At 47.8% G+C, this 10,605-nt stretch overlaps 1 protein-coding gene across 1 annotated transcript in view; it reads left to right on the plus strand.

Moving 5' to 3' along the window:
* The window catches only part of CAPN10 (calpain 10), a 38,967-nt gene that overhangs the window by 25,677 nt on the left and 2,685 nt on the right, over positions 1 to 10,605 (plus strand). The window contains exons 10-12 of the mRNA XM_015423603.1: positions 1,240 to 1,492; positions 3,884 to 4,089; positions 7,916 to 7,961. Coding sequence (XP_015279089.1) covers positions 1,240 to 1,492; positions 3,884 to 4,089; positions 7,916 to 7,961 — 505 coding nt within the window. The remainder of the gene's footprint in view (positions 1 to 1,239; positions 1,493 to 3,883; positions 4,090 to 7,915; positions 7,962 to 10,605) is intronic.

Genomic DNA, 10,605 nt, shown 5'->3' on the forward strand with positions numbered 1-10,605 from the left:
GTGGCCTAACATGCAAAGGAGTTCCTGCTGCAAAAAAAAGCCCTGGGTTTTGACCACAAACAAGGTAAACAGAATAAGAAGGGAAAGGTGGGTGTGGCTGGATGACCACACTTCTGGTAACATGGGGATGCGGCCTAATGTGCTAATGAGCTGTGCTGTCGGGGGTGGCCTAATATGCTAATGAGTTTCTGCTCTTGGGTGTGGCCTATTATGCTAATGAGTTCCTGCTGGGCTTTTTCTACAAAAAGAGCCCTGAGGATAACGTACACTGTAGGAGTGTTTGCAGGCATTGCCTCCTAAGTATTACAACTGCCCTGCAAGGCCTGCCGTATCTGATGAAAGGAGCTTTGACTCTCGAAATCTCGTCCCCCGAAAATGTTGTCAGTCTCTAAGGCGCTACCAGACTTGAATCTGGCTGTATGGTTAATGTAGAAGCCAAAAATGAGAGATCACGGGAGGAAGTGGAGTTCCAAAAACAACATCTGTGACCAAAATAACGAAGAGTCAGTAACGACAAGTTGCAAAAACGTTTACTGTAGTCATTTCTGTAGAAAATTTTCCCTTGGGTTCTGTTATTAGAGAGTCAACATGGAATGTTTCCTTCAAGAGTTGATAAGTAGTAATTGATAAGAATTGGGATTGCCACGCGCTCAGATAAAGCAAATATGGTGAAATGCATTGTTCATTGCGCAGTATTCGTTAGCATGTGAGCGATAATAGAAGAAAATATTGACTCTTCGTGTATTTAATGTAGGCAGTTTTGAGAGAGAGAGAGAGAGAGAGAGAGGAGCATAATAATAATAAAAGTATTCAAGCAAATAAGATCAGCATTAAAATACGGGATACAAGATAGAATCATAGAATGTTAGAGTTGGAAGGGACCTTGCAGGTCATCTAGTCCAACCCCCTGCACTCTGCAGGAGAAGAGCTGAAAGAGAGTCCTACAACATACCCGAAAGATGGTCGTCCAGCCTCCACTTGAAAACGTCCAGCAAAGGAGCTTCCACCACCTCCCGAGGCAGTCTGTTCCACTGCTCAACCACTCTTACAGTTAGGAAGTTTCTCCTGATATTTAGCCGGTAACGACTCCCTTGTAATTTCCACCCATTAGATCTAGTCTCGCAATCCGGAGCAAGAGAGAATAGATCCCCTCCATCTTCTACAGAAGATGGGGCCCTTTGCCTTGTTTTTTCCCTCTCCTTCCCTTGTGCCTTATCCGTGTGCCCTTCCTTCCTGCAGTGAGATAAAACTGTTGCCCCTGGACAACGCCGCACGCGAAGAGCTCCCGGGGGGCGAATGGGAGATGGCCCAGATGGAGGGCTGTTGGAGAAAAGGACAGAACGCCGGTGGCAGCAGGAACTTCCCTTCCTTCCAAACCAATCCCTGCTTTCCCCTGTCCGTCGCTGGCACGGGGCAGAGCAGTGTGAAGGTCTCTCTCCGCCAGCACTGTCCGGATAACAAGTGCCGCCCGATCGGGTTTCATATCTTCCAGGTAGGATTTGAACTGAGGGCCGCCAAAGGGGAAGCTGTGTTGTATTCAGTTTTCCCTGTCCCATTGAGTCCGTGCCCAAATAGGTTAGATCTTAGAACCAGCGTCCCTGAACTTTTTGAGCCTGTGGACACCTTTGAAATTGATTTGATTGATATCCTGCCTTCCCTGCCGAGGCAGGCTCGGGGCGGCTCTAAATGGCCAGGGTCCGGCTTACCTGAAGGACCGCCTCTTCCCGTATGTTCCCTCAAGAGCACTACGATCGGGGAGTCCCCATCTCCTGGTAGCTCCAGGCCCCCGAGAGATTAAGTTTGCCCATACTAGGGGCAGGGCATTTTCGGTGGCGGCTCCTACCTGGTGGAACGAGCTCCCAGAGGCGATCCGGCCCCTGCGGGACCTTGTGCAGTTCCACAGGGCCTGTAAGATGGAGCTCTTTCGCCAGGTTTTCGAGTAGCAGCTTCCCTTTAGTCACACAACGAAGATACTTAGAATCATAGATTTGGAAGGGGTGCCCAGGTCATCTAGTCCAACCCCCTGCACAATGCAGGGAATTCACAAATACCTCCCCCCCCACACACAGGGGTCATTTCTTGCAGGAGCGCACAGGGGCAGAGCTCCAGCAATAAAGAGCCCAGGGGGCGGGCACATGTGACAAGCCCCACCCCCCTGCTCCCAGCACCCCTCAGTCAGAGCAAGAAGCAGCCAGGGAAGTTGCAGAGCCCACCTCCTGGCCCCCGGTCCAAAACAGTCCAGTGGCACCTTTAAGACCAAGTTTTATTTAGGTACAAGCTCTCCCTCCTCTGTGAGGACAGATCTGCACGTTCTCTTGCACGCCCCCCACCCAATAGCTAGCAATCCAAAACAGTCCAGTGGAGCGTGAGCAGTGGGTGTTGCCTTCTGACACATTTCCGGTGATGTCAGGGGGTGTGGCATATGCTAATGAGTTATGCTAATGAGTTGTGCCAATGAGCTCCTGCACCTCTTTTTCTAGGAAAGGACCCCTGCCCACAAACCCCCAGTGTTCCATGCGTAGAAGACTCGTGCTGTGGCAGCAGCTGCTGCCAAAGCAACATTTTATACATCTCCAATGACAATCAGAACCCTTGCTGGGCAACCCCCCCCCGCCCTTTATAAAAGCACTTGGTGGGCACCAGGAAAGGTGTCAGTGGGCACAGAGGAGCCCCTGGGTGCCACGTTGGGGACCCCTGCTCTAGCCAGTCCCTTTGCCCAGAGAGTTCTGTTCTGGCATAGAGAGAACAACAACAACAACAATACAGTCCACAGTAAACAATGACCAAGAAAAACCAACAAATAACAACTGTGTACTGACCAACCCACCCAAGAGCAATAGAAAAGAGACTTCAATACAATTCAGTGCATGTAATCCATCATAGGACAATACAAAAATACATAATATCCCAAAGGGAAAGAACAAAATCCAGAATAACAATCTCTCATAACCAAATCTGGAATAGATGTCCACAATGAAGTCAGATGTCCAACACTTTTCTACAGATTAAAGCATAAATTAGATTTTTTAGATGCACTGAATTGTATTGAAGTCTCTTTTCTATTGCTCTTGGGTGGGTTGGTCAGTACACAGTTGTTTTTTGTTGGTTTTTCCTGGCATAAAGAGAGCCAGTTTGGAGTAGCGGTTAGGAGCGCGGGCTCTAATCTGGGAGAACCGGGTTTGACTCCCCCATTCCTCCACTTGCACTTGGCTGGATGGCTCTGGTTCTGTCAGAGCTGTTCTCTGAAGGACAGTTCTCTCAGAGTTCTCTCAGCCCTACCTACCTCACAGGGTGTCTGTTCTGGGGAGGGGAGACTCCATGTGAAGGGTGGGGTATAAATTCAATCTCCTCCTCTTCTCCTCCTCCTCTTCCTCCTCCTCCTCTTCTTCTCCTCTTCCTCCTCCTCCTGCTCTTCTCTTCCTCCTCCTCCTGCTCTTCTCTTCCTCCTCCTCCTGCTCTTCTCTTCCTCCTCCTCCTGCTCTTCTCTTCCTCCTCCTCCTGCTCTTCTCCTCCTCCTCCTCTCCTCCTCCTCTTCCTCCTCCTCCTGCTCTTCTCCTCCTCCTCCTCTCCTCCTCCTCCTCTTCTTCCCCTCCTCTTCTTCTCCTCCTCCTCCTCCTCTTCTCTTCCTCCTCTTCTCCTCCTCCTCTCCTTCTCCTCCTCTCCTCCTCCTCCATTCTTCTTCTTCTTCTTCTTCTTCTTCTTCTTCTTCTTCTTCTTCTTCTTCTTCTTCTTCTTCTTCTTCTTCTTCTTCTTCTCTTCCTCCTCCTCAGAGCAGGGTGGGGGGGGGATAAGCCAGTTATGTGGATGGATATTTGTAATTCTTAAAGCAGACCATATCTACAAGCTGGGAGGGAACCTTCTCAGCAGCCTTCCCACCTTCCAGGTCCCCAGCGACAACAACAACGTGAAGATGCCTCTCTCGTCCTGCCTGCAGTCGGAGCCGGTGGTGAGCTGCGTGCCTCATTGCTACTCTCAGGAAGTCAATCAGCTGTGCCGGCTGGCTCCGGGGAACTACACCGTCGTCCCGTCGACGTACCTGCCTGATACAGAAGGCAGTTTCACCTTGATCATAGCGACCCAGATAAACAGGTGAGTGTGAACTTCTGCCTTTGGAGGAGATGCATGGATTCAAGAATGTGGAACCCGGTGCCAGTGTTCCCCCTAAGATGAGTCAGTGTGAGCTAGCTCACAGTTTTTCAGCCTCTGGCTCACACATTTTTGTCTGAGCTCATGAAGGAGGGCTCCAGAGCAAATTGAGTTACGCAGCAGCCAAACTGCTCGCTCACAACTTTCATGCCAGGAGCTCATAAAGTAGAATTTTTGCTCACGAGACTCCACAGCTTAGAGGGAGCATTGTCCAGTGCTGGTCTTGTTCGTTTTTTTAATTTTTTAATTAAAAAGAAATGTGGGATACAAAAGGAAAAAAGGGTAAGGAAAAGTGTAAATTCGTCAAAAGTGATCAAATATTAATAGTTGCATACAACAAATAGAATCAACGGTATTAATAAGAATACATTGTTCAAATATGTTGTTGTTGTTCAGTCGCACAGTCGAGTCCGACTCTTCGTGACCCCATGGCCCAGATCACGCCAGGCCTCCCTGTCTTCCGCTGTCCTCTGAAGTTTGCTCAATTTCATGTTCGTTGCATCTATGACACTGTCTCACCATCTCATCCTTTGCCGTCCCCGTCTTCTTTGACCTTCAATCTTTCCCAGCATCAGGGTCTTCTCCTGTGAGTGCTCCCTTCTCATTGGGGGGCCAAAGTATTTGAGCTTCAGTTTCATTATCTGGCCTTCCAGGGAACAGTCAGGGTTGATTTCTTTTAGGATTGACTGATTTGATCTTCTTGCCGTCCAAGGGACTCTCAAGAGTCTTCTCCAGCACCATAGTTCAAAAGAATCTATTCTTCGGCGTTCGGCCTTCCTTATAGTCCAACTCTTGCAGCCATATATGACTACTGGGAATACCATTGCTTTGACCATGCGGACTTTTGTTGGCAGGGTGATGTCTCTACTTTTTATCAGGCTGTTTAGGTTCGCCATCGCTTTCCTCCCAAGGAGCAGGCGTCTTTTAATTTCATGGCTGCTGTCACAGTCTGCGCTGATCTGGGATCCCAGGAACGTGAAATCTGTCACTACTTCCACGACTTCCCCTTCTATTTGCCAAGGAGTGACGGGGCCGGATGCCATGATCTTAGTTTTTTAGATGTTGAGCTTCAAGCCCACTTTTGCGCTCTCCTCTTTTACCCTGAACAAGAGGCTCTTAAGGTCCTCTTCACTTTCTGCCATTAGAGTGGTATCGTCTGCATATCTGAGGTTGTTGATCTTTTCCTCAGCTATTTTAATTCCTGCTTGTGATTCATCCAGGCCAGCATTTCGCATGATGTACTCTGCATATCTATTAAATAAGCAAGGTGACAATATACATCCTTGTCGTACTCCTTTTCCTATGCTAAACCAATCAGTTGTTCCATATCCAGTTCTAACTGTCGCTTCTTGACCCTTATACAGGTTTCTCAAGAGACATGTGAGGTGGTCTGGTACTCCCATCTCTTTAAGGACCTGCCATAGTTTGTTGTGATCCACACAGTTCAAATATAGAAACGGCAAATAAAACATCGTTATTACAGTATTCAGGAATAAGTTCTCTCTTTGAGATCAGAAACAAAATATCTCTGAATATCCAGTGATAGTCTAATCAAAATAAACGGGATTACATCTTTAACAATTAAATTTCTACAAGTTTAAACCATCCTTAAAACCTGAATATTGTCTTAATCACTTATCACACTATAAGCCTTATTTTTACTCAATATCTTAAATACTTAATGGAGTATTAAATAAAGAGATTTAAACTGTAATCAATATCATCATCCTCTTTTATGTAATAGATAAACTCAAAAATTTTCAAGAAATTTAAGTATTCTCATAATATAATAGGCTTGCCATTTCTGCTGGAATTCTTTCAGCAGTCTTTTATTTATATAGGAGAAGTCCATCAGTGGCTATCAGCCCTACAAGGTATAGATAGAAACTCTCAGACTGGGGCAAGTGATGCTCTGTCTTCTTGGTGTTTGGGGGGAGGCAACAGTGGGAGGGCTTCTAGTGTCCTGGCCCCACTGCTGGACCTCCTGATGGCACCTGGTATTTCTGGCCCCTGTGTGACACAGAGTGTTGGACTGGATGGGCCATTGGCCTGATCCAGCATTGGCTTCTCTTATGTTCTTCTGTTCTTATGACTCTTGGTCTGGGGCAAGTGATGCTCTGTATTCTTGGTGCTTGGGGGGGGCAACAGTGGGAGGGCTCCTAGTGTCCTGGCCCCACTGCTGGACCTCCTGATGGCACCTGGTATTTCTGGCCACTGTGTGACACAGAGTGTTGGACTGGATGGGCCATTGGCCTGATCCAACATTGGCTTCTCTTATGTTCTTCTGTTCTTATGACTCTCGGTCTGGGGCCAGGGATGCTCTGTATTCTTGGTGCTTGGGGGAAGGTGGAAAGAAAGAATGGAAGAGGTGGAGAGAGAGAGAACGGGAGGGAGAGAGAAACAAAGAAAGCAAATCGATATTTATTTGTCTAAGGTGGAAAGAAAGAATGGAAGAGGTGGAGAGAGAGAGAACGGGAGGGAGAGAGAAACAAAGAAAGCAAATCGATATTTATTTGTCTAAGGTGGAAAGAAAGAATGGAAGAGGTGGAGAGAGAGAGAACGGGAGGGAGAGAGAAACAAAGAAAGCAAATCGATATTTATTTGTCTAAGGTGGAAAGAAAGAATGGAAGAGGTGGAGAGAGAGAGAACGGGAGGGAGAGAGAAACAAAGAAAGCAAATAGATATTTATTTGTCTAAGGTGGAAAGAAAGAATGGAAGAGGTGGAGAGAGAGAGAACGGGAGGGAGAGAGAGAAACAAAGAAAGCAAAAAGATGGGAGAGAGGGAGGGAGGGAAAGCGTGCCTCCCCTTCGCTTCCCCAGCTGCCCTGCCGGGAGCCGCACAAGATGTGTAAAAGAGTCGCAAGTGGCTCCCGAGCCACAGTTAGGCCACCCCTGGTCTACTCAGACTGGCAGTGACTCTGCTGGGCCTCAGGCCTCAGACGGAGGTCTCTCACATCACCGACTGCCACGTTCTTTAACTGGCGATGCCGGGGATTGAACCCGAGACCTTCTGCGTGCTGAGCAGATGCTCTATCGTTGAGCCACGTCCTCCCCCCCCCCCAAATTGGTCATTCATCAAGTTCTTGGCAGAGCAAAAACTTTCCCCAGATTTCAGGAAACTAGCGTGGAGATCCTTTATTGATCAACAATGTAGGATTTTGCCCACGTTTCCACTCATCTGCGTTACAGGACAAAAACAGGGGGGCCCCCGCCCCCAGAAGCCCCTGGAACTGGTTGCCGGGCCTAGAAATATCCCATCTCAAGTCCCTGGCAATGTAGTTTGTAGTAATTCTTGCTGCTGTTAGATGTGATTATGGTTACAGTGATGTGTTATAGAGAGCCAGTTTGGTGTGGTGGTTAAGAGCGTAGACTCTAATCTGAGAGAACCGGGTTTGACCGCTCCACATACAGCTGCTGGCGTGACCTTGGGTCAGTCACCAGTTCTCTCAGAGCTGTTCTCTCAAGGGCAGTTCTTGAAAGAGCTCTCTCAGCCCCACCTACCTCACTGGGTGTCTGTTGTGGGGAGGGGAAGGGAAAGGAGATTGTAAACCAGTCAGAGACTCCGAGTGAGGAGCGGGGTATAAATCCAATCTTCTTCTTTTCTTAAAACTGCAGTTCTTTAAGATGCCATACTTATTTTACTGATTTTATGTGTTGTGATGACTTTATTGTTTCGATTGCCTTAATTTGTCCTCGCTCTTGCGCTAATGCGCTAAAAAAAAGTCAGTGTATTTTGTAACCCCAGTGGCTTGTGTTTGCTTTCGCACAGGAAAAGCATTCGGATCCAGGAGACTTTGGGGCAAAGGCTGCAAGAGGTGAGTGACCTGTTAAGTCACTAAGTCAGTGGCCGGTGCGGGTAGAAATGAACATCCGAAGGTGGTTGGCATGTGAGTGTCTTAGACCCCAGTCTTAAGAATAGGTTAAACAGAAGTGGGTGCCATTGAATTCATTGGGATTTTCTTCCGTGTGGATGGGCGGAGGACAGTGACTAAAATGTGGAGTTCACTGCCAGAGGGTGTCGTGATGGTCACAGGAATAGAAAGCTTTAAAAGAGGATTAGATAGATACATGGAGGAGAAGTCTATCAATGGCTACTAGCCACGGGGACTGCAGGGAACCTGCAGAGCCGGGAGGCAACATCAGGGGAAGGCCTCGGCCTCTATGCCCTGTTGTTAGCCATCCAAGAAACTGGTTGGCTGCCGTGTGAGGCAGGATGTTGGACTAGATGGACCACTGGTCTGATCCAGCAGGGTTCTTCTGAGGTTCCTATGAAGGCCTCGGCCTCTCTGCCCTATTGTTGGTTCTCCAGAGGAACTGGCTGGCCATGGTGTAAGGCAGGATGCTGGACTAGATGGACCACTAGTCTGATCCAGCAGGGCTCCTCTGATGTTCTTATGAAGGCCTTGTCCTCTCTGCCCTGTTGTTGGCCCTCTAGAGGAACTGGCTGGCCCCTGTGTGAGACAGGATGCTGGACTAGATGGAGCACTGGTCTGATCCAGTAGGGCTCTTCTGGTGTTCAGATGAAGGCCTCGGCCTCTCTGCCCTGTTGTTGGCCCTCCAGAGGAACTGGCTGGCCACTGTGTGAGACAGGATGCTAGACTATATGGACCACTGGTCTGATCCAGTAGGGCTCTTCTGGTGTTCAAATGAAGGCCTCGGCCTCTGTGCCCTGTTGTTGGCCCTCCAGAGGAACTGGCTGGCCACTGTGTGAGACAGGACGCTGGACTGGATTGACTGTTGCTCTGATCCAGCAGGGCTCTTGTGATGTTCTTATAATCATGCCATGTATTTTCTTAATAGTCACAAATATACATACAAAAGTGGTCATGACCCTAGCGTTTGGGGCTACAAGCTGCTCTAGCTTACGATGAATCAGTGATTTAAAATGTTAACTGATCGTTTCCTCTCCTTCAAATGTTCCATGTTATACATCGGGTCACACCAGGCTGGAGGCTGCTTTGTGACCTGTCTCTGGTTTATAAGGCTATCTTTTTTCATTACTGTAAAAAAAAACACCCACTTCTGAAAACAAAGTTCACGTTTTGCAAATAGATGAGCTGGCTGAGTGCACAAAATTTACTTTGTTTCCCAAGACAAACAGCAGACAAGAAAATCAGCCAAGGGAGAGAGCGGGCCAATTCATTTGGACCTCTCTTCAAAGCGTCAGCTGCTTTGCAAATTTCTCTCCAGGTTGCACTGACCTGCACGGTGGTATGTTGTCATCAAACGCTCACGTGTGCTGTGCATGACTATGACACTGTGGAAGGAGAAAAGTCTGGTGTAGCGGTTAGGAGCATGGAGTCTAATCTGGGAGAACTGGGTTTGATTCCCGACTCCTCCACATGCAGCTGCTGGCGTGACCTTGGGTCAGTCACAAGTTCTCTCAGAGCTCTTCTCTCCAGTCCTGGAAAGAGCTCTTTTAACCCCTGTCTACCTCACAGGGTGTCTTTTGTGGGGAGGGGAAGGGAAAGGAGATTGTAAGCCGCTCTGAAACTCCTTCACGTTGTGAAGGGCATGGTTTGAATTCAATCTCTTCTCTTCTTCTTCTGTGCCTGGCCGCACAAAGCCCATGAGTCTCCAAGCTCAGTGTCCCATCACACATCTTGTGATGTGTCCCCTCGCAAAAAGAAGATCTGCTACAACAGGATAAGGGATAAGGGTGCCTGGTAGGCTTCTCACCTTCCCTACATATGTGGCCCTAGATTAGACTGGTTAAATCGGAATTGCAAGCCGCTCAGAGCCCCTAGGGGGTGAGTGGGATAGAAGCTGAAGGAAATAATAATAATAATAATAATAATAATAATAATAATAATAATAATAATAATAATAATAATAATAATAATAATAATAATAATAATAATAATAATAATAATAATAATAATAATAATAATAATAATAATAATAATAATAGTAATAATAATAGTAATAATAATAATAATTGAGGCCTACCAGAATAACTGACAACTGCATGATTTTGTAGGAAAAATTGAAGGCTTTCCAAGCTCCAGACTCTTTATTTTTTGCCTTGCCATACTCCCAAAGAGCCCAGTGGTTAACTTGCATGGTTATTCTCTCCCCCGTTTTGTCCTCACAACAACCCTGCAAGGGAGCTTAATCTGAGTGTGTGACTGACTCACGCCCCCCCCCTTTCCCGAGAGGAGTGGAATGGTGTCCGGCTTGCCTAGGTCACATGGTTCGCGCCGCCTGCTTTATCTTCCTGTAAGATCACTGGCTGACATTGCATCACCTTCTTGGATTTTGTTGCAGGGGTCGTTTTGTAGAAAAAGAGCTGGGGGAACTCATTAGCATAACTCATTAGCATATGCCACACACCCTGACATCACCGGAAGTGTGTCATAAGGCCACACACCCCGCCCCCAACGGACCCAGCCGCCGCCGCCGGCCTTGCAGCTCCACTGCTGAGCCCCATGAGGGGCCCGGCGGTGGACCTGCAAGGCC

The sequence above is a fragment of the Gekko japonicus genome, unplaced genomic scaffold, assembly GCF_001447785.1.
Source record: "Gekko japonicus isolate JY-2015 unplaced genomic scaffold, Gekko_japonicus_V1.1 scaffold4456, whole genome shotgun sequence".
In the NCBI taxonomy this organism is placed as follows: domain Eukaryota; kingdom Metazoa; phylum Chordata; class Lepidosauria; order Squamata; family Gekkonidae; genus Gekko; species Gekko japonicus.